The sequence below is a fragment of the Platichthys flesus genome, chromosome 17, assembly GCF_949316205.1.
Source record: "Platichthys flesus chromosome 17, fPlaFle2.1, whole genome shotgun sequence".
NCBI lineage: Eukaryota > Metazoa > Chordata > Actinopteri > Pleuronectiformes > Pleuronectidae > Platichthys > Platichthys flesus.
In genome coordinates, this window is record NC_084961.1 from 19,493,450 (window position 1) to 19,517,853 (window position 24,404).

Here is a 24,404-nt window from a genome sequence, read left to right on the forward strand (position 1 = left end):
TTCCCCACACAGTGATATGATAAATAATAGAAAACAGCTTCGCGTTTTTTTTTTTTTTAAGTGCTCGTGCCGCCCCCCACGAGATAAGGGCTGCCGTTAAAGCCTTTCTAGACTGCATCTCCTCCCCTTCAGAAATGCTTGATTACATATACAAGGAGAACTAACTGGATTGTTACCCCAACCTAACCATTGCACTCCGATTACTTCTCACACTGCCTGTCACTGTTGCTTCTGGGGAAAGGAGTTTTTCTGCCTTGAAACTAATCATGACATATCTGAGGTCCACCATGGCTCAGGAGCGACTGTCAGATCTGGCATTAATATCCATTGATCAATATGTGAGGAGAAAGCTAGACTTGGAACATGTCATCACTGCATTTGCCAATGCTAAAGCACGAAGAATCAGGATTTAATCCTGCACTCAACACTCACACACAGTAAGTGGCAGTTATAACTCCTTTCAATTCATGCCATTTTCATTAAAATGCTATACTGAATGCTAACTTATATGCTCCTTCTCTCTTTTTGTCTGCTTCTTCAGGTATTTGCTCGCCTCCTGTGCAGATTGAAGAATGGGGAGCTGCACCTCCTTTGCCCTCCGACTCCATCCCCACCTTGGCCCACTCTTTTCACCGAACCCCACATACAAAGACTGAATTTGATAGTAGGCGGCAAGAGCCGCCTACTATTCAAAACTAATAGAAGAGAATAAAAACAACCCCAGGTTTCTCTTCAGCACTGTAGCCAGGCTGACAGAGAGTCACACCTCCACAGAACCCAGTATTCCTCGATCCCTAAATAGCAATATCTTTATGACCTTTTTTAATGATAAAATTCAAACTATTAGAAATAAAATCAACCATCTCCTTCCCTCAATTGGCACTAATACCCTCCCAACAACAGAGATCTCAGAAACGGCTGAGAATCCTACCCATTACTTAGACAGCTTCTCTCTGATCACCCGTGATCAGTTTACCAAATTAATCTCAGGTTCTAAACCAACAACCTGTATCTTAGATCCCATTCCTACCAAATTACTTAAAGAAATTCTGCCCCTAATTGATAGTTCGTTACTTAACATTATCAATCTGTCATTATCATCAGGTTATGTACCACAGTCTTTTAAAATAGCTGTCATCAAACCCCTACTCAAAAAACCCACCCTAGACCCAGAGGTTTTAGCCAATTACAGACCAATATCTAACCTCCCCTTCATTTCTAAAATCTTAGAAAAAGTGGTAGCCAATCAGCTGTGTGAGTTTCTCCAGGAAAATAATATATATGAAGACTTTCAGTCGGGGTTTAGAGCCAATCACAGTACAGAGACAGCCTTGGCAAAAGTCACTAATGACCTTTTAATAGCCTCAGATCAGGGACTTGTGTCTGTCCTCGTTCTGTTAGATCTCAGTGCAGCATTCGACACAATTGACCATCAAATTTTATTACAAAGACTAAAACAGTTAATTAACATTAATGGAACCGCCCTTAACTGGTTTAAATCGTATTTTTCTGATCGCTCCCAATTTGTGCAAATTAATGATGAGTCATCTGTGCGCACCAAAGTTAATCATGGTGTTCCACAGGGCTCTGTGCTCGGCCCAATTTTATTCTCATTATATATGCTTCCACTAGGAAACATTATCAGGACACACTCTGTAAATTTCCACTGCTATGCGGATGACACCCAGTTATATTTGTCAATAAAACCTGAACAAAGAAATCAATTAACTAAACTTCGAACATGTCTCAAGGACATAAAAACCTGGATGACCCGCAATTTTCTCTTATTAAACTCAGACAAAACAGAGGTTATAATACTTGGCCCCAAACACCTTAGAGATGCATTATCTAATGATATAGCTGCGCTAGACGACATTGCCCTTGCTTCCAATGAAACAGTCAGGAACTTGGGAGTGATCTTCGATCCTGATTTATCCTTTAATAGTCACTTAAAACAAATTTCTAGGACCGCTTTTTTCCACTTGCGTAATATTTCAAAAATTAGACATGTCCTTTCACAAAAAGATGCAGAAAAACTAGTCCATGCCTTTGTTACATCGAGACTGGACTATTGTAATTCATTATTATCAGGCTCCAGCAGTAAGTCGTTAAAGACTCTACAGCTTGTCCAAAATGCCGCAGCACGTTTCCTGACGAGAACAAAGAGAAGAGAGCACATTTCTCCAATATTAGCATCGCTACACTGGCTTCCAGTTAAATCTAGAATAGAATTTAAAATTCTCCTCCTCACCTTCAAGGCCCTTAATAATATAGCGCCTTTATACCTTAAAGAGCTGTTAATACCTTATAAACCCACTAGAGCACTCCGCTCCCAGAATTCAAGCCTACTTGTCGTCCCTAAATTCTCTAAAAGTAGAGTAGGAGCCAGAGCTTATAGCCATCAAGCCCTCGGCTGTGGAATAATCTACCACCTTCAGTTCGGGAGGCAGTCACCATCTTTTCGTTTAAAAGTAGGCTCAAAACCTTCCTTTTTGATAAAGCTTATAGTTAGAGCTAATTAGTGCGCCAGAACGTTACTTGTTCTATTTTGTGACACATGACACACGGAGCTTCTCTTTCCAGCTTCTCCTTCCTCTTCTCCATCCCTATCCCCCTTCCCCGGAATCCCTTTGCTTTATCACCCGCAGATCCAGGGCCTCTGTGGCCGCACCATGGATTACGGTTTGTGGATCGCGCACCGGGGGTCGCGGTGTTGGATCCAGTGTGGCGGATTCTGAGTCATGTGGGCTGATCGTGGTGCTGGTGGCGGACCCTGTGTCGCGTTGGCATTGGGCACGGGCGGTGGACCAGGACCGCGGTGGTGGCTTGTGATGGGTCCTCCTGGTGGGCGGCGATGGACGGTGACTGAGGACTGGAGTGGCGTCTGGTCTGGATGGTGGATCGTGGTCTAGATGGTTGCTGAGCATGGACTGTGCTTGCAGCGGGACTGCTTGGCATGTCATGTTGGGGTTGTCCTTCGGGATGTCTACCCTCATCAATGCTGCTAGAGACTTTGATTATTGATGATGTTGTCCTGCACGTGGCATCTATTGCACTTCTGTCCGTCCTGGGAGAGGGATCCCTCACATGTGGCTCTCTCTGAGGTTTCTACATATTTTTACCCTGTTAAAAGGGTTTTTTTTGTAGTTTTTCCTTACTCTTGCTGAGGGTTAAGGACAGAGGATGTCACACCCTGTTAAAGCCCTATGAGATGAATTGTAATTTGTGAATATGGGCTATACAAATCAAATTTGATTGATTGATTGATTTGAATCAAATGTGTACAGACACTCACACACACACGCACTCATTCATTCACATCCACTTGTCTCCCTTTCACTGACTCACTCACTCACTCATTCGTCTCCGTTTTTCTCTCACACACAGACACACAAACACACACGTCTCCCTTTCACTCACACTAATTCACTCACTTCTCTCTCTCTCTTTCTCTCCCTCTCACACACACACACAGTCAAAATAGCTGTTAAAGTCAGCCGTTTTGCTGTAAAGTTAATCATTATGAAGTAAATAATTGTTTAGTTGTTTCTGTTCACAATAAATGTCAGTTTCACATAACATGGCTTATTAAATGTGTGTGTGTCTGGGTGGGTGTGGGGTTGGAGGGGATTGTTTCTGTTTGTTTCTTTTTTGGGGGGGGGGGGGGGGGCTCAAAATTGTTCTTTGCCCAGGGCCTCAAATTACCCAGAACCGCCCCTGCGCGGAAGCGCCGCGCCGTGAAGCGATCGTTTCTGTCTATTTTTTTCGCTGGCAGCGAGCGTATAGCGCCAGGAAACACATTGAAAAAGGATTTTAAACTGTTGTCCTGGGGTCTTAATTTTACCAATGACATTATTATATGTCTCCCTCTGCCCATCCACTACAGCCACACCAGCCATAAATATAAAAAGAGAATCGGAGGGGGGCTTCCGCGTTAGGTGTGAACCCGGCGTTTTGACTCATCTACTAGCAACTCCACTTCTGACACAAACACACACACACACGCAAAGCTCCGCCTACTGAACCGTCGAGAAGAGGAAGTGCACTGAACAGAAGCAGAGTCTCTGACGAAGTTTCTCCTGAAGTTTTTAATAGTAGGTTTTAACTTTTTAACCATGGCGTGCGAAAGTACCAGCGTGTCTGATGAGAGGATAGGAGAGGCCCTGATCAGGGGGGTCATTGAGGAGGAGCTGAAACACAGACCCTCAGAGGAAGTCCCGTCCCCCACCCTCCCTGCTGTGGAACTAAAGAATGAGCAGGAGCACAAGTGTGTGGACCAGCTGAGCACATTGGTCCGCAAAATTGGTGACAAAATAAAGGACGACGTGGAGATCCAAGATGCAATAGATGGGCTTGCTCGAGGCTTCAAGTGGGACAGATTTAAGGAAATGGCAAACAAGGTGTTTGAGCAGGGGATCACCTGGGAGAGGATTGCTGTTCTCTTCTATGTTGCCGGCAGGTTGGCAATCAGAATGGTGGAGGCTCATCTGCCTCAGTCAGTGATGGAGATCCTGGAGTGGACCGTGGACTTTTTCAAACGTGATCTCTTGGGCTGGATTCTGGGACGAGGAGGATGGATCTGCAGTTTCTCTGAACTGGCGGTGGCGTCCATGCAGACCGCGTCATCCATGAGCTCTCACAGAGGAGGCCTTATCATCCCCTTCTTCGCCGGCATAGCTCTCGGATTCTTCCTCAGCTGGAGACTGACCAGATGACATTGAGGCGAACCTTGTTGCCAGAAAGATGATTATTTTTTACTCTAATTTTCCACTTTTCTTACTATTTCTCTGATGCGACTAGAGCTGTAGCCAGTAATTGAGAACCAGTAAAGGATGAGGGGAATCTGTAATGAACATTATATAATCTCTATTTTCCATAACATTTTTACTTTATCACCGTGTGTGGCTCATATAACTTCAATGATTTACAGATCTGCTGGTATTTTCCATACATTTCATGTATGCTATGTCAGTGGTCTGTTACACATCTCTAGTCCACTTTTAAAATTAAAAGCTCTGTAATTAAAATCAAGATGGAACATTATAGCAACAAAAGGGATGTTGTGCTTTTACTGTGCCTTTGCTGTTTTTCTGTTTCTCAGGCTGAAATGTCCTTTCCAATGGTCACTTATTTATTCAATTATTTACATTGATTGTATCGTTTTTCCAAATTGCACCAATCTCAGCACTGCACTATTTCAGTTGATTTACAATTCACATACAAAGAAGTGATGTTATCAGTGTTTTGAGTATGATAATAAATTAGGTTTTAGGTTTTTTAAAATCATATCTAATCATAAAGATAAAACAGAAATGCTTGAGAGCAGATTTGGAATAATGTCATTATAGAGGTAAGGCCATTTAGCCTTAGCTGACACCAAACATGTACGATTGTGCAGGGGGGAGTGGAGGGGGACATCAAAGTGCAATAATCTGGGGCATCTTTGTGCGTGAAAGATGTATGATGGGTACAGTAAACTGTGAACACGTAGTGTGTGGAGCCCTATGAGCCGTTGATAACAATCTGTTATTAATTGAGAAACAGTAAAAGTCCGTTTGCCTTTTACAATTTAGTAGGGTGCGGTTAGAAGATGTAAAAAAAACAACACCTCACTCCTTGATTGTAAAACTTTACTCAAAACAAATACATAGCAACAACATGTCAGAAGAGGTAGGAGTCATGTTTTTTAAAAGTTATTGTTCAAGTGGGTTGTTAAAGGTCTATGTTAGGAGTCCTAAATAAATACTACTACTACAGTAAAGTTTTCATGGGGATTGTTACAGGTGCATTTTGGATTAATAACAATTCAAGTGTGCTTTTCTATATTGGAACAAAATATGTAGTTTATTCTCCTCAACCTATTAGGAATGAAGACAGAATAAACTCAATGCTCTTGGTGGTGAACTGAAGCCATATTAATGACCCACTTCACCATTAACACTAAAACTAACTTTCACTTAATTGAAGAAGACGACAAACTCCAACCAGCAAATCAAGTTTAGACATATAAACAGTGGAGTAGCAGAGCCGAGTCATTAGTAGGTTTTAATAATGTCCTCTAACACTGTGCGTGAATGAATGGATGAGGAAACTTGGGTTCAGCAATCAGAGTTTTGTAACCATGACGATGGCGTTAGTTCAGTATGACACAGACCACCCGAACCCAACAATCCCAGTACAAACACAGGCATACAATAAAAATTCTGTTAAATTCTATAGATTGAGGACATCACATCTGTCTCTGAATTTAATAATCCTGCAGTTTTGGATGATTGAAATATGAACAGTAGTCCCCTCACATTCTGATAGTGTTTTTCTTTTGACTGCACCTTTGAATTGGATCTTTTTTTAATTCAGGCTCGATTCAATCTATCGTGCTCACTCTCAAGTACTATTATAACAACAGCAGCTGCAGCGTATTAGTGCACTTTCTTTATTAGTGACATCACCGCTTTCCCATATAATCTCTCTTCACCTCCACCTCACTAACAAACACCTCGATGTTAGTGTCAGAAAGTTTAGCTTCCTCTTCTCATCGCTTGATGCCGTGACGGTCATGACTCATGCTGGAAACCCTTTGATCAGCAGGATAATTTAATATTCATGAGGTGCTTTGTATTGACCATTTATGGTGAATGTGGGCTTGTACAAGGCCGACATAGCAGCAGATCCACATTCACGGCCAGACAGTGAATTATAAAGTGAGCAATGGTTCAGGTCAGCATGGGCACGATTTTATAAATTCGAATGAATCTCACTCACTGTTTAACAAATGAGGCCCCTGATCACCTAAGGACTTTTGCTTTTGTTTACTGGCTGAAATATCTCAAAGTTTCCCAAAGTTGAAGATGATGTGCAAGATGTGATGAAATTAACTTCCTCCCAGCTGAGGGATTCTATTGATTTCACTGAAATTAACCAACTTTACTCCAAATGTTATTTTGAATTCTGGTGTAAAGAAGCCATAACTCTTTAATTTGCAAACATTAGATTAAAAACATCTATCCCGACAGTGGAATGATAAAAAAACAAAACAGACTTTCTCTTAAAAGTTAGAGAGCTAACACATCAGAAATTGTCACCACCTGCCCCCATCAGAATGTTCACCTCAAACTTTAAATTGGAAAAAAGGAAAGCCTCCATTTTAGCAACAAACCAATACTGAGCACCTGACAGCCAAAAGCTACTATAGGCATGTTTTAGAGATCTTGAGACCTATAATAAAATGTGCCCTTTAAATAGACCTATGTAGTGCATTATGGTTTAAATGGTATAAATAATAATGAAGTTTTTCAGCTTATTTTTCTAACATACGCCCTTTTCTGAAAATCCAAGATTATTTAAGAGCATTGTCATGATAACAGATGTTATATTTCAGCAGACATTAGAAAGCATTGAATCCAATACCTTACTTTCAGCATGTCAGGCAGGAAAACAGAGCAACCCTTTAGGCTACTAGATACTCTGGATATAACTACAGTTGAGATATGATGGTGACTCATGTAACTATAAACCTAATCTTACATCATGGAAACGACAGATGTGCCACCACTTCTTATATTGAAATTGGTGCTGGCATCAAACCTCAACACTGCAAACAAAGATATCGTAAAACAAAGTTGGGATTGAAATTCAGGTATCATGTTGGCACTTATATTAGAGATAAAATCAGCAGGCCTACATAAACAAAAGAAGACAACTTAATGAAGCAGCGAAAAAACTTTTTGTTAGTGAAACAATGAACTGCTCTCAGCTTTGAGATCGCCTCACATTCTCATACACTACAACACACAAGAGGTGGAAAAGTGAAACTGAAAAGTCCGAGCTGAAACTGGACCATCAAACACACACCCACCCACATTTGCAGCTGAATAGCGGGCCACCTAAACCAGTCAACATTGTGGAGTGCACACTGCACTCTTAAAAGAGAAAAAGATTTGCCACATTCGCTAGAATCATATATTAGCATCTCATAATGATTCATATTAAAAAATATGGATCCCAGAGTTAAAAAAATATTTTGTTTAATCTATGAATTATCGATATAATTCTTAAACTAAATCTATTTATACTAAAGTGTAGCAAATTCTCCTCTCTTAATTTCAAGGTAATGATTTTGAAATTTTAAAAGATTTTTTTTTATTTTGGGATTGGGTTTTTCTGCAAAAACTTGATTATTATAGATATTTTTTCTCCCAACGGTCAAATACAGGTCTGGTAGTTATGACACGTGTATCTGCAATTGCACTGTTTACTACTTACTGCAGTGGTCTTTTCATAACTACAAGTATTATTTTTGCTTAATTGTTTTCTTATAATTACGAGTCAGGGATCTTGTATGTATGAAACACCTTTGTATTATTTCAAACACGAGTTAAGAGAAACTTTGTACTTAGTAGATAAGGAGCTCTTAATTAAAAAACAGTTCACTTGTAATTGTTTCAAAAACATCTTTTGGATACAGATCTCTTAATTAGCAAAGCACTCCTGTTGATTTGCTTTCTTTGCTGAATGCAGTGATCCTCCACACACAAGTCAACACTTTTGCTTTGCAAAATTTTCTGGGTGCAATTCTCATTTCAGTGTAGACTTTGTTTGTGTTGGTTTTGAATTCCACTCCACACTTTCATGTCAACAGCAGATTGTTAGACCCTGCAGGTAGGAAGAAGAGGGAACACCGCAAAGCACCTAAGGTGACCATCCAGGGCCTGAGTCAGGGCCAGTGAGGAACACACAGGTGGGGGTTACTCAGCAGGGTGTGGGATGTTAAAGGGCTGGGGCATCCCTCTGACAGAGGTTGTGTTCCCTCCACAGTCCACATACTGGTACATCTCCTGAGACACCTGCTCCACATGGCCAAAGTACGTTGTTGTGACAGTGACTCTGCAGAGGGTGGTAAGGCACAGGTTGGAGCTTACACAGTCAACTCAATGGTGCAGATTTGATTAGAATAAATGAAGGAGGATCGACACAACTTACTGCATCATGACGACAATGTTGTGAACCCTGATGGTTTGCAGGGTGCAGTAGTCACTGGGAAACAAAACAAATATTAGTACTTGTGCATAGTGGAGCAATTAGAAAATGACTGATAATGTTTTCAAGCAGGGAGAAACTGCAAAAACATGTGACGTCTGAGTGGATTAATAACAGTAAAGATTAAAAGTCACAGCTAAGGTGGGTCTCTCAAATTCAGGGTGGGGTCACATCATATAATAACACTGATATTTAACAAAAAATGTCTGAATCATAATTTCAGCTGCATTCCAGCAATACAATATTTTTACCTAATTACTAAACATTGTTTAACAACTGCTGTGAGGGACACAAGAACAGCCATGCTGGCAGCTCTGTAAGGTTCTACTTATCTATCTTAATAGAGGTACTTTAAATGGTGGGGGTGTGAAAAGAGGCCATAAGACTGTAGAAACTCTTACATAAGATCAACTCTTACACATCACACTGATGCTTACAAAAGGTTAAACCCTTGCAGAGACAAGTGCGAGGAGAACGAAAGTGCAAATTGAAATCGGTTCCTGCACTACTTTCTGAGCATTTATTATATATCTGCCTACTGATTTACTAGACGTGCCTGTCTGACTGTATGTGGAAAGCATATCTTACAAACTCTTTATCTAATCGTCTAACCTTTACACTAGGGCTGGGCGATATGGCCTAAAACACAATATAAATCTTGATATTTTGAAATCTCCTCTAAATCACTGTACAAAGGTAGAATTCATAAAAGTCCACAAGAAGTGGCTAAGCTAGCAGACGTTAGCCTTTCCGACAGTCCCTGAATGCACCTCGCCAGGCAGCTATTTAAGCGTTTAGGCTTAAAACAAGGTGTAAATGACATTGTTACGAGTCAAATATAAATGTCGGGGTCTTCTGATAATTGAGCAGCTGATATTAATATATAATGTTATCATAAACTCTGTGTTTTCACTGTTTGTTTCTAATGTTCTTGAACAAAGTCACTAACAGGCTGCTTCACGTATCACTTTCGCTGGAGTGAACGCCGTTCATGCTCATCATTTGTAAACTCATTTGTTTGGTTCAGCGTTCACAAAGAATATGAACAAACTGTCAATAACCGTCTCTTAACTATCGTCAACTCATTGGGACTCTTCACTTTCGCTCTCTCATGCTCTGAGTCCTTTCCCTCCTGATACAAAAAGTTCACTCCCCCGAACATCCAGCGAGTGAGCAGTCTGCGTGAGAGGAGCATGAGAAGAGAGAAGAGAAAAGCGTAACTCAAGGAGAATTTCATGCTGCTTAAAACATTCATGTGACAATTTACACTCGATCGGGCTGATGTAATTTTATACATCGCACCTGATAAAAGCCGCGATATATTGAGTATATTCCATATATCGCCCAGCAGTACTTTACACTTAAAATGTGAAATGTGAATTGCCCAAGGAAGTGAAGTGCAGAGTTTGAACATGTTGTACCTTCAATATTAAAACAATTTGAATAAACAAGAAACTAGAAGTCAGTGGGGGCAAGCCAGTGCGCCTCCAGTCTACTGAAAAAGTTGAACAATTCTTCTTCAACAACCCTAGATAAACTAAAGCAGTGGTCGGTAACTGGGTCAAACCTCGGGTCAAATTTGCAGCCACATCATTTTGATAATTGATTTTAGATTAGGTGCTGATGTCATTGCAACATTCATAGAATTTCCTCCTGTTTGGCAGTTGTGAGTTGTGACCTTAAGCTTAAAGGCCGGACTTCTGAAGTAGTCATCATGCATTGTATGAAAACATAACACTAGTTAGGTAAATAATGATATCCCATTTACAATGAGCAATGCTCTAGTTTTTCGAGTGATTTTTATGAAAAGCTGGTACTGCAACCATGTGGTTAGAGTTGAACCTGCAAATATAAAAATAATTTCTACTGATTTGCTTATAAAAGATATTTTACTATTATTCAACTGGCTATGTTTTGGTAAGAATCTCTTAAACAGAAGAAAATAATAGCTAATGACAGCACATTACTGACAGGAAGATGCTTGAAAAAAATTATCTATTTCCTCCCCTATTTACTTAACAGCCAGAGGTGCTGAGCTTAAAAAAAAATTAAAAATCAACATTACTTCCCATGCTCTGCACACACAATACTTACAACATGTAGCTCATCTCATCTGCGATGATGGTGGGAACCATATAATCAGTCTAGAAAAAGAAAAGCAGTTAATAATAACTGCGCTGTAGAGTTGTATCCACAGGGACAGGTGGTGACTTGGTGAACAAACACTGGGCTGTACCTGTTTCTTGTCCAGAGGGCTGATGGCAATGATGTTTTTGATGCGGGTTTTACCGATTACTGTCTTTGCAAACTGCACCTGGGCTGTGATGTTGGCCACCTCCACTGAGTAGTAGTTGTTGTTTGTAATGTTGAGAGTGTTCTGAAAGGAGAAGTAGCAGAAAGGTTTAAAAGGTCCAGTGTTTAAGATTTAGGTAAAAGGGATCTATTGGCAGAAACTTGTTTATTTACCCTAGAAACTACTTTATATTAAAATCGGGAGCGGGTCCTCTCTACGGAGGCCGCCATGTTTTTAAAGTAGCACAAACTGGACAAAACTAAACAAATTTTTATGTTTGAGTTTTTATGACAACTTTACTGCTACCACATTTTCTCTTGTTAGGGGAGGGTAAGGTGAGGGGTATTCAGCTGCAACGTAACACTTTACAACTAGATGTCACTTATTTCTACACACTGAACCTTTAAGACAAATTCAATTTCCGTTTTCAAACTAGAACGGTCAGTAGAGTGCATACCTCCACCAAAAGTCCCTTTATGAATCCACATTTAAATTCACTAGATTTTACATTAGATTTGATATTTTACACATTCATAAATGTCAATGCCCTAAACATGTATAATCTTTTTGTCATGATCCATGAATTGTTCTCTGAGAAATCTAAGAAATTATGAAAATCATCTCACATTGCACAAAATATGTTATGGGAGGTTCTCTGCACAGACGAGTTAAAATAGCAACAAATCCTCAATGTTATTCAGGCGAGAGGTGGGGCAGCAGGGGGGGGGAAGCAGACAGAGGCAGGAAGTGACGTATTAACTCTGCTGCATAAATCATGTGCTCATGTTTACACCCTGACACCTCATCGGCTCAAACTCTCCAGACATCTTTGTCTCTGTCGTCTACGTCAATGACACACATTTTTTACATCAACCCGCCCTTGCTAAAGATCTTTTTTCTTTTCAGACTTCATTGTTTTAACCTCTTTCATGTCTGGATGTGTTGTCGTTTTTATTTTGTTGCTCTCAGTATTATCATTTGTTTGTAGTTGGATGAAATCTTATCTTACAGCAGTTGACTGGAGTTTGACCGAAAGGCTCATTCTTGATCTGTACTAAAGCGAGACTCAAGTGTTCACTTGACTCATTTTTATTAAAGCCAGTCTGGACGTCATGACCCCAGCTATGGTTAGATTTAAAATACTACTCCCACCCCTTTTAAAGCTCTGACACATAACTGCTCTTTAACACTTGTCTCTATCTTAAGCTCACCACCTACTCAGAATCGTTTAAGTAGATCAATGCCTGAATATATCTGGTGCAACTGGTGGTCATCTAGAAACTCCAAGCATACTAGTCGTAATAGTGTCTGGGTGCTCTTTTTTCCCCTTGTAAAGGTGTCCTAACATTATATTTCTTACAAATGTTTGCTCCTACCTGCTATTCACTTCAACTGAAGACAGCAGATTGTAAAAATTCCCGCATGCATCAGTCCAGAGTTCATCTTTGTTGGCATCGACCGTGCAGATAGCGACAGTCGGCAAAAAAGAAACACTAACACATGATGTTTGCAAATGGGGAGGGTACTACTCTTGTGTTTTTCACCACCTCATTTGGTACATTATTACTCAACGGACTCCAGCATCACTCATGTTTACAGTTTTAAATTTGTGATCATTCTGATACATCAGAAAAATGTCTTCACATCCTTTTTAGCCAATCAGCTGTGTGAGTTTCTCCAGGAAAATAATATATATGAAGACTTTCAATCGGGGTTTAGAGCCAATCACAGTACAGAGACAGCCTTGGCAAAAGTCACTAATGACCTTTTAATAGCCTCAGATCAGGGACTTGTGTCTGTCCTCGTTCTGTTAGATCTCAGTGCAGCATTCGACACAATTGACCATCAAATTTTATTACAAAGACTAAAACAGTTAATTAACATTAATGGAACCGCCCTTAACTGGTTTAAATCGTATTTTTCTGATCGCTCCCAATTTGTGCAAATTAATGATGAGTCATCTGTGCGCACCAAAGTTAATCATGGTGTTCCACAGGGCTCTGTGCTCGGCCCAATTTTATTCTCATTATATATGCTTCCACTAGGAAACATTATCAGGACACACTCGGTAAATTTCCACTGCTATGCGGATGACACCCAGTTATATTTGTCAATAAAACCTGAACAAAGTAATCAATTAACTAAACTTCGAACATGTCTCAAGGACATAAAAACCTGGATGACCCGCAATTTTCTCTTATTAAACTCAGACAAAACAGAGGTTATAATACTTGGCCCCAAACACCTTAGAGATGCATTATCTAATGATATAGCTGCGCTAGACGACATTGCCCTTGCTTCCAATGAAACAGTCAGGAACTTGGGAGTGATCTTCGATCCTGATTTATCCTTTAATAGTCACTTAAAACAAATTTCTAGGACCGCTTTTTTCCACTTGCGTAATATTTCAAAAATTAGACATGTCCTTTCACAAAAAGATGCAGAAAAACTAGTCCACGCCTTTGTTACATCGAGACTGGACTATTGTAATTCATTATTATCAGGCTCCAGCAGGAAGTCGTTAAAGACTCTACAGCTTGTCCAAAATGCTGCAGCACGTGTCCTGACGAGAACAAAGAGAAGAGAGCACATTTCTCCAATATTAGCATCACTACACTGGCTTCCAGTTAAATCTAGAATAGAATTTAAAATTCTCCTCCTCACCTTCAAGGCCCTTAATAATATAGCGCCTTTATACCTTAAAGAGCTGTTAATACCTTATAAACCCACTAGAGCACTCCGCTCCCAGAATTCAAGCCTACTTGTCGTCCCTAAATTCTCTAAAAGTAGAGTAGGAGCCAGAGCTTTTAGCCATCAAGCCCCTCGGCTGTGGAATAATCTACCACTTTCAGTTCGGGAGGCAGTCACCATCTGTTCGTTTAAAAGTAGGCTCAAAACCTTTCTTTTTGATAAAGCTTATAGTTAGAGCTAATTAGTGCGCCAGAACGTTACTTGTTCTATTTTATGACACATGACACACGGAGCTTCTCTTTCCAGCTTCTCCTTCCTCTTCTCCATCCCTATCCCCCTTCCCCGGAATCCCTTTGCTTTATCACCCGCAGATCCAGGGCCTCTGTGGCCGCACCATGGATTACGGTTTGTGGATCGCGCACCGGGGGTCGCGGTGTTGGATCCAGTGTGGCGGATTCTGAGTCATGTGGGCTGATCGTGGTGCTGGTGGCGGACCCTGTGTCGCGTTGGCATTGGGCACGGGCGGTGGACCAGGACCGCAGTGGTGGCTTGTGATGGGTCCTCCTGGTGGGCGGCGGTGGACGGTGACTGAGGACTGAAGTGGCGTCTGGTCTGGATGGTGGATCGTGGTCTAGATGGTTGCTGAGCATGGACTGTGCTTCATCAATGCTGCTAGAGACTTTGATTATTGCTGATGTTCTCCTGCACGTGGCATCTATTGCACTTCTGTCCGTCCTGGGAGAGGGATCCCTCACATGTGGCTCTCTCTGAGGTTTCTACATATTTTTACCCTGTTAAAAGGGTTTTTTTGTAGTTTTTCCTTACGCTTGCTGAGGGTTAAGGACAGAGGATGTCACACCCTGTTAAAGCCCTATGAGATGAATTGTAATTTGTGAATATGGGCTATACAAATAAAATTTGATTGATTGATTGATTTTTCTGGGCCGCACATAGACGTTTTCCGGTAGGGTCTGGAGAATTGTGTACGGCCCTACAGGCAGTTTGCGTTTCACACATGCACAACACAGCAGGAGGTTTTCTGCACAGGCGTGAATCACACTGCAGATTTAAGCAGTTTCAGGAATGGAAAAACTCACTGTGATGTTGAGATAGACGCTGCGCTTGTCTTGGTCGTAGCTGACAAAAACAGACTTCACCCCAACATAGGAGACGTCGATGGAACGAGGGAAGAGGAAGAACACGGCCAGACTGGACAGTAACAGGCAGACCACCACTGACGCTGAGACATACAACTTCCTGTAGGAGACATAGACAACTGCTTAATTTCCTTCCTAATCACACAGTGATAACAAATTTGTGAGACGAGTTTCATTTGAAATGTGCACACTTTTTTGTTATTATGTTGCTCTCATTGTCCAACAGTTATTAAGTCCAGGTACTAATTGCGCCACTCAAGAAATATCAAGAAGGACAATAGCCCTGGGCCAGGGGTAGGCAACCTTTACTATCGAAAGAGCCATTTCGCCCCCTCTTCCCCCAAATTAAATCTGTCTGGAGCCGTACAACATATTTGATAACACAGGTTATAAAGTTATATATATATATATAGTTATACAATATTTATAAAAACGTTGGTTGGTTGCATTTATTAAATAATAGAGCGACAAAAAAAACTGTTGACATTTTACTGCTATTTTAACCTGTTACAAAATAGGAAAACACCAAACTCTTATGAATTGGAGAACAAAATACATGTGTGGGCCTACTTTGGAATAAATTAAACACAGAATTTTTCAGCAGATGCTATGTGCTTGCTCTGGAAATATCTTTCAACATTACATTTCTTATTGTTTGCTAATTCCTCGCCACATATCAAGCATACATGTAAGACAGCATCGGTGGCAGTAAAAGCAAAATTAATTTGTCCACGCAGAATTAAACTCTATTTTCCTCCCAGACTTTTATTTTCTGGGACTTATCCATGATTAGTTTACCGAGGCCGGGGGTCGTAACTATAAATTAGCGACCTGCAGGGAAGAGCGCCGGGACGTAACAGGATGTGACGCATATTTTAGTTGCTGAAAAAACGTGAGAGCAGGTCAGACTGGAGGCCGACACAGAAACTGCAGATCGGTACAAACCACCTGCAGCTTCTGCTCTGATCAAGAAGCTGCTGCGCTGATCTCTGATCAGGTGAGACCAGAGAAACTCGATGTTTTCACTGTTTCCACTGTTGTGAAGCAGCCGGTCAGTCACTGAGAGGCTGCTCCATGTGAACGAGCTCCGATCTCACTGTGTCTCTCTGAGCGAGTGAGCGGGGATCAGGGCGGGGGGCGGAGCCCTGGCTCTGCGTGTGTCGGCTATCTGGGAGCGCGCAAACACACACACACAAGCACACACATTCACCCGCTCCTGGTATTTCATGATGGCCTGATACGATGATTATTTAAAAAATTAACGTCAACGTGACGTTCACTCACGTTCATCATATTAAAACTGATTCGTTAAGTTCACCGTTCGTGAAAAATATGCGCAACATGCACTGTACAGGGAGCCACTGCAGAGGGGCTTAAGAGCCGCATGCAGCTCCGGAGCCGCAGGTTGCCGACCGCTGCCCTGGGCAATAAGCTAATACTGTGATACCATCTAATCAAGCTTTCTGTTGAACCATAGTGAGAACCATTAATTCAGTTCTTAATTTTTTGCTTTTAAAATGTGTTTCTTGTGGCCAATGCCAAAGTAAAGCACATTTACAAGTTAAAAAATGTAGTTAATAAAAAATTATGATAAAAACAGAGAAATTATTATATTGCTTGCATTAGCCGTGTAGCTTTAATTCTGCAATCTCTATTCATGCATTAAACTGTTGATTGTGATGTAGAAATTGTTCAAATCTTAAATAATGTGGGTTGTTCTCTACAAATGACACACACACACACAGATGCAAGTACTTACGTCCTCCTGGGCCGTAGCCTTTGGTCACTGTATGGAATCAATGCCACCAATTGATTTTCTTGTCCTGAAAACAGAGAACAAACACTGATGAGTTACTACTAGCTGTGAAGAAACTGAGTCCATGGCACAATTACCGCCTATTTTACAACATCCCCCTGGTTTATCTCTGGGTTATCACTGGTTACTAGGGACGAGCGAGTACAGCATTATCTGTATCTGTATCTGTATCTGTTAACCATATATGAATTATCTGTATCCGTATCCGTACTCGGAGTGGGCGGGGCCTAACCCGGAAGTGGGTGTGATTTAACCCGGGAGTGTGGGTGTGAGTGTGCGTATGAGTGAGTAAGAGAGAGACAGAGAGAGAGAGGGGGAGTGTGTGTGTGTGTAGCTTAATTTGTAATATTTTTTATACCACTTCTACCTAGAATGTGTCAGACACTCAGTGCGTGAAGTAAAATAAAACTGGTTAGAGCCAACTGACGGTTTAAAAAAAAAAAAAAAAACTCCAACGACCGGCAGGGAGAGAGAGGGAGAGAGAGAGAGAGAGAGTAGCCAGACGCTAGAGAGTAGTCAGACACTCAATGCGTGAAGTAAAAAAAAAAAAAAAATCTCCGACAGGCCAAGACGCAACGCGAGTCCCTTTCTACCAGCACCACGTCTGAACGAACCCACGTTTAACAGACCTCTACTGGTTAATAAGTAAGTACAAACTGAAATAAAAACAAACTTAAAGACCCGCGAACCTGAGTGACTGAGAGACAGAGAGCTGTTCTGTGAGTGAGTGAGCAGAGCGGTGTGTGAAGGGGAGGAGCGCTGTGACGCTGTGTGAGGATATGCATTCAGTCCGAGCACAGATGTTGACTCGTATTACTCGTATAATACTCGTGCTCGGCAAAAGTGCTTTATCCGTACCGGTTACTCGTTTCAGCCGAGTATCCGGCTCATCTCTACTGGTTACTGTCTAATTATGTTGGACCAGGCCATGTAAGACAGCACACTTTTCAGTCTTCATTCTGCTTCTATAAGAGCTTGACTTTCTCAACCCAGGCTGTGCACACAGGTGTGTTACCTCTGGGTATCCTCCCTGTTCCCTGACATGTGGGACATGTCACACTGTCCCTTCCTGTGAACTCCACGTAAGGAAACTGGGAGACGTCTCCGTCCTTGCCATCCTCAGTTTGATCGTCCTCAGGAGAGGAGAGCCGGTCCTCGTCATCGCTTGTCTGCTTGGTGAGGTGGGAAATTGACTTCCCCATAGTCACTCCTAGAAAACAAGGAAGGCAAACAAATGAAGTGTGTGGTTCGCAGTAAACCTTAATATTACAACGTTGCCCACACCTGGGCTTAGTAATGCTTTAAACCAAAACAAAATTGATTAATGTTTTCCGCTCTATTCTTTGTTTCACTGCTAAATAACTATAACCAGTGCTGCTACAGGATCAGGACAGACCCAAAATAAAAAGGTCCGTTCGTCCTGTGTCAGTCTATTGTCAGAGTCTGCTTCCTCCTCACTCCCCCTCTGACCTGCCCTCGCTTTACACTTTAACAATTAATAGATCAGAAGTTATTAAGACACGTACAGGCTGAGCTTTACTTTGTGTTTGTTTGATTTGGCTCTCAAGTTTATAAAACACATGTTTAAACCTGCTACACAACAATGGACGTAACATGACAGGCACAATCAGGACATCAGGATTAAAGTGAACTAAATACATGTAAATTTTTGGACGTGAAGAGGGACAAAGACGAGCAGACAGAAGTTTCTTCCCGCAGAGCGTGAAGCAACGCAATGTTTTAACTTCATTGATGCAGAAGAAGCAACGCCTTGTTTATCCAGGAACATAAATATGAGCTCAGCAGTTTTTATAAAGACCAGGTCAAAATGTCAGTGATTGGAAAACAACGGAGGAGCCGAGTCACTTGTTGACCTGCTAAGTAATGGGCCCCAGTGCAGTAGTGCTGCTCAGGGGGGCAATCTGGGGCCAGGTGGCGTCTAGACTAGGCCACACCTGTCTAAAGTCTAAACTGCTGAATCATAAAATCGAATCATGAGGCTAAAAACTTAATCTTGATGATGTTCTCCTTTAACCATGACATCTATTGCACTTCTGTCTGTCCTGGGAGAGGGATCCCTCACATGTGGATCTATTAGATTAGATTTCTTTATTTATCCACACAATGGGGAAATTAACTTGTTACAGCAATAATAGAAAAACAGAATTAAAGTAACAGTGCCGAAGCACAATAAAAAAAAAGATGACAATATGTACACTACTACTAAAACTACACATAATAAGAGTACAGAAACAAACAACCTGCAAAACAGACACTGTGCAAAAGCAGGTGCTGGGGATAAAGTGGAATGATGTTAAGTGTTATTGTAATAAAAACTAAAATATGCAACAGTAATGACCATGATACAGAAAATAATTAAAAATAATTAAAAAGTAAGTGACCATAATATAAATAATACTACAAGATAGCATACTGGAAATATAAATATTGCAATGTAACCATTTTAAGTGACCATGATATAAATATAGATAGAAAAATACAAACATAAATAAGAAAAATACAAATACAGCTATGATGAGAGGTTTAGTGGAGATAGAGATAATAGACAGGGACTATAACATTATCAGGTGGTGCTGGTGTTGTAGAGCCTGACTGCAGCCGGGATGAAGGACCTGCGGAACCTCTCCTTCTTACAACGTGGGTGTAACAGTCTGCTGCTGAAGGAGCTGCTCAGGGACCCCACAATGTCATGTAGGGGGAGAGAGGTGTTGCCCATGATGGACGCCAGCTTGGCTAACATCCTTCTGTCCCCCACTTCCTCAATGGAGTCCAGAGGACAGTCCAGGACAGAGCTCGCTCTTCTTATCAGTCTGTTGAGCCTGCTCCTGTCTCTGTCCGTGCTACCCCCCCTCCAGCAGACCACAGCCGAGAAGATGGCTGAGGCCACCACAGAGTCATAAAAAGTCCTTAGGAGAGCCCTGCACACTCCGAAGGACCTCAGCCTCCTCAGCAGATGGAGGCGGCTCTGGCCCTTCTTATAGAGGGCATGTGTGTTTTCAGACCAGTCCAGTTTGTTGTTGAGGTGAACCCCCAGGAATTTGTAGTTCTCCACCACCTCTATGTCCAATCCCTTGATGTTCACTGGTGTTAAGTTGGATGCTTTTTTCCGGAAGTTCACGATCATCTCCTTCGTCTTGCTGGTGTTCAGCTGAAGCTGGTTCAGCTCACTCCAGCTGACGAAGTCTGTGATGACCGCCCTGTACTCCAGGTCATTCCCCTCAGGAACACATCCAACGATGGCTGTGTCATCAGAGAACTTCTGGATGTGGCAGTGTGTGGTGTTGTGGGTGAAGTCGGAGGTGTAGAGGGTGAAGAGGAAAGGGGAGAGCACCGTACCCTGAGGGGCACCTGTGCTGCAGAGCACCACGTCAGACACACATTGATGGAGCCTCACATACTGTGGTCTCTTGGTGAGGTAGTCTGTTGTCCATGCAGCCAGGTGTTGGTCCACTCCCACGTTCTCCATCTTCACTTTGAGCAGTGAAGGCTGGATGGAGTTGAATACACTTGAGAAGTCAAAAAACATGACCCTCACAGTGTTCCTGCTGTCCTCCAGGTGTAGCAGGGATCTGTGCAGCAGGTAGGTAACTGAGTCGTCCACCCCAATCCCAGGCTGGTAAGCAAACTGCAGGGGGTTCAGCTGTGTGCCCACCAGCAGTCGTAGGTGTCTCAGGATAATCCTCTCCATCGTCTTCATCAGGTGAGAAGTCAAGGCAACTGGCCTGAAGTGGTTTGGCTCCTTGGGGCGCGGCGTCTTCGGCACCGGGACCACACAGGAGGTCTTCCACAGGGCTGGGACTTTCTCCAGGCTCAGGCTTAGATTGAACAAAAGCCTGATCACACCACAGAGCTGGTCAGCACAGTCCTTGAGCAGTCTTGGGCTGATACCGGGGCCTTCCTTGCCTTGATCTTCTTGAGTTGGCTTCTCACCTGATCATCAGTTATAGAGAGGGGGTAGAGGATGACTGGGGAGGGGGTGTGGGGGTGAGGAGGTTTCTACGTATTTGTACACTGTTAAAAGGGTAATAGTGTTCCTTTAAATAGTTTTTCCTTACTCTTGTTGAGGGTTAAGGACAGAGGATGCAACACCATGTTAAAGCCCTATGAGACAAATTGTGAATATGGGCTATACAAATAAAATTTTATTGATGATTGATAGTGAAGGTGCACACTTCTACCATATTCCTGTCCTGAACCACAGACTGCACACACTAATGAGTCACTGTCATCTGTTAGGAAATAACGACCAAGGTGCAACTATAGCCTATTTTACATCCCGTGTCACAGGATAGTTAGAAATATCTTCTTTCATCTCCAAACAAACTATTGGTCAAATAGCTCAACTTTAATGACACGTCTGCCATACGATTCTACTCAACAGCTTTTTAGTTTCACTTTGCAGTTTTTCCACATTTTCTTTAGAGATAAGTGGCAAATAAAGTTATTATATTTATTGACTGACAGTAGTAAATCATTCAGATGCTGGGATCTGTTCTGTCATCTGATCAGTTCGTCAATGAAAAGTAAATAAGATGCTTTCCCACAGTGTGTTATCTGCCGTGTCAGTAAATCCACAGGTCAACACGTTCGGATGTTCATAATGAGGAGCTACTTCAGGCTCTGTTTACCAAACAAAGTGGATTAGCTTATTGGGCGTTAGCATGTCCGTTCTTCAATTAGCTCCAACCGCTAGCTCAGTTCAGGCCTGAAAACGTACAGTTTGAACTGGTGTCCTGTAATATGCTGTCAGGGAAGAAGTTACTGTCAATGGGGGTGTAACGTTAGATCACAAAATGAGACCAATCAGGCTAAATGACCTGTTACAGACACATCCCACTTGAATAACAACAAGCCGGGGATCTAGTTTAACTGGGGATCATGGCAACCGTTGATTTGTTGTCTTTATTCAAGATGTTGTCGGTCGGTTGCAGACTTTGTCGCAGATTCGTCATTTTTTAAGGTCTCGTTGAAATAATCATCAAACAAAAACCCATCACGAGATAATATAATATGTCCGTGCCAACATCACTTTAGACAACAATATAAATCAACTCCACGCAAAGTGCTTTTGTTTGACGCTTGTGATCATTACAATGCACATAACACAAACCTCACATCAATGAGGTAGAAACTCCTGCAGTGTTTTTGTGAGTAAAGTTAGTGAACGTGATTTTATTGAATGTGTTAAGATTCACGTGTCCACCTGTCCCTGCTGGCTAAAATCAGCAGACAAGATTTTATCCCTTTGATACACAACATTGGTCAGAAATTACCCTTATTCATTTCCTGTGTTATTTCATGTCTGTATGTATATTTGAAATAAGACACTCTATCCAGAGTGTATGTATGGTTGGGCACAAACTTTTCAGGCTTGCTTTAAATGTGTTCATAAAGATACTGTATGAAGAACAGGATTAGGAAAATGAGGACCTAGACTTTATTCTACAGGATCAAGCTGGAGTTGTGGGTGTGTCTTGGAATCCAGCTTGCATAAATAAAGAAGGCTCCTTCAATAGAAGATGAGTCTCCAATGTCATCAAAAGAGCCTTCTCCTAAATGAAGATAGCAAATAAAGCACCCAGCCATGCATGAAATAACACAGGGAATGAATACAGGTCTTTTTTGACCCATGTTGTCCATTACAAGGGGTTTGAATATCTTATGTTTCAAAGGGTTTAAGTGTGGAAGAGCATTTCCTCTTCTACACTGAACATGTTATTTCCATCACAAGGAGACTTATCCAACAACACGACCACAATCCGTATCAACATGAAATACACAATCAGTGAATCCACTCAGCCAGAGTTGTACTATTTGCACGGGGTACTTCACTCACTCATGCGACCGACACAGTTCCTACAAAGCACAGTGTCCTCTGACAGAAGTGAAGAAATACACAACACGTTGTATGACAATGAAGACATAAAGTTAGTTTTCCAGATTTGCCCTTGCCTCGCCACACATGTGTCATGTTGACAACACACTCAACAGACTTCAGACACATCATCTGTTGATAACACACGGATAAATAGCACTTGCATGACAGACACTACAAAAAACTATGATGAGCGGTTGGTTGATTTTCGTTCTCAGATGACTGAAGCTCATCATCGAGCACATCTTTTAAAATCCCGTCAGCTGACTTCGGCCAGCAGCGACAGGAAGAGGACACATGCAGCCGAACACATCCGATAAAATCACGATCGCCAACTTTACTAACAAAACAGCGCACAAGCTTCCACCTCGTTGATGTGAGGGAGGTTTGTATATGACTCGTGCTCGGTGTGTGTGCATCGTAATGATCACCAGCATCAAACAAAAGCACTTTGTCTAAACCTGATGTTGACACGGACATATCATATGAACTCGTGATGGTTTTTTGTTTGATGTTTATTTCAACGAGACCTTCAGAGTATCGCTTTGTGAAAATGACGAATCTGCAACCGACAAACAACATATGTTGCCATGTTCCCCAGTTAAACAGGAACACCGGTTAGCTCGCTAGCTAATTGACAACTAGCATACGCTCGAAAACGAATTTCAGCCATGACCAATAACGCAACTTATCTAGGTAGTTGCATGCAGCTGCAGGGTATCCATGTGAAGCAGATGGACAAGGTGAGACAAACAGTGATATTTCAATGAAACGGGTGAAGCATTACCTGAATGGGACTGTTGGTTCAGAAGACGTCAACAGATCGAGGCTCGTGCAGGTTTGTTTATCTCCTGTGAAACACACATGCGCAATTGTGACGCAGTGACGTCACAGAGGGCGACTGCGTCATGAAGCAGAAACTTGATCAGGACAAGACTCGGACTCTTTGTTTGAAGCTTTGTTTGGTTTCACACATTACAAGAGAGAATTAGAAATGTTCTTTTCTTTGCAACCTCATCATATTAATGGCCAACTTTCACATCAATGAATGTAAAGTACAAAAATTGTAGCCTTCTTTTTATGAAGGAGGACGAGTTCCATATTGGTTCATTGTCTACCTCCTGTAATATAATAGCAGTTAAAACATTGAGTCCTTGCCTTAAATTCAATATATGAAAAAATATTTTTTCTATTAATATTATTGTTAATATTGTTAATTTATTTATTATATATTTTTACTTTATCGCTGTCAGTTTGTATTTGTTCATTTGAAACTGTTATAACCCCTGGCCTTGTATATTTTTTATTTGTTTGTTATGTCAGTGTGTATGTGCTTTGTGTTGTTCTGCTACTACGTTTATTATTAAAGTTCATTAAAAAGATGAAGAGGAAGCAAACACTTGTCACCATCGTCATGATTTCAGAGGCAAAGTACGACTACAAAATGATGCATTATTTTTTGTGTTTGTCACTGATGATAGGTTCATAATTTACATACAATTTATCAATGTTAGA

General features: G+C 41.5%; 2 protein-coding genes across 2 annotated transcripts; one reads left to right on the forward strand and one right to left on the reverse strand.

Moving 5' to 3' along the window:
- Positions 1–3,955: 3,955 nt before the first annotated feature.
- Positions 3,956–5,054, forward strand: LOC133972347 (apoptosis regulator BAX-like). Its single transcript, XM_062409758.1, has one exon. The coding sequence runs from the start codon at positions 4,116–4,118 to the stop codon at positions 4,713–4,715; it is 600 nt and encodes a 199-aa protein (XP_062265742.1). The 5' UTR covers positions 3,956–4,115; the 3' UTR covers positions 4,716–5,054.
- A 562-nt stretch (positions 5,055–5,616) lies between these two features.
- Positions 5,617–23,840, reverse strand: tmem106bb (transmembrane protein 106Bb). The gene is made up of 8 exons (XM_062409757.1): positions 23,677–23,840; positions 18,009–18,203; positions 16,937–17,000; positions 15,118–15,277; positions 11,273–11,413; positions 11,131–11,180; positions 8,980–9,033; positions 5,617–8,883 (listed from the first exon to the last, which is right to left on the reverse strand). The coding sequence occupies exons 2-8, from the start codon at positions 18,193–18,195 to the stop codon at positions 8,745–8,747; spliced, it is 795 nt and encodes a 264-aa protein (XP_062265741.1). The 5' UTR covers positions 18,196–18,203; positions 23,677–23,840; the 3' UTR covers positions 5,617–8,744.
- Positions 23,841–24,404: the final 564 nt, after the last annotated feature.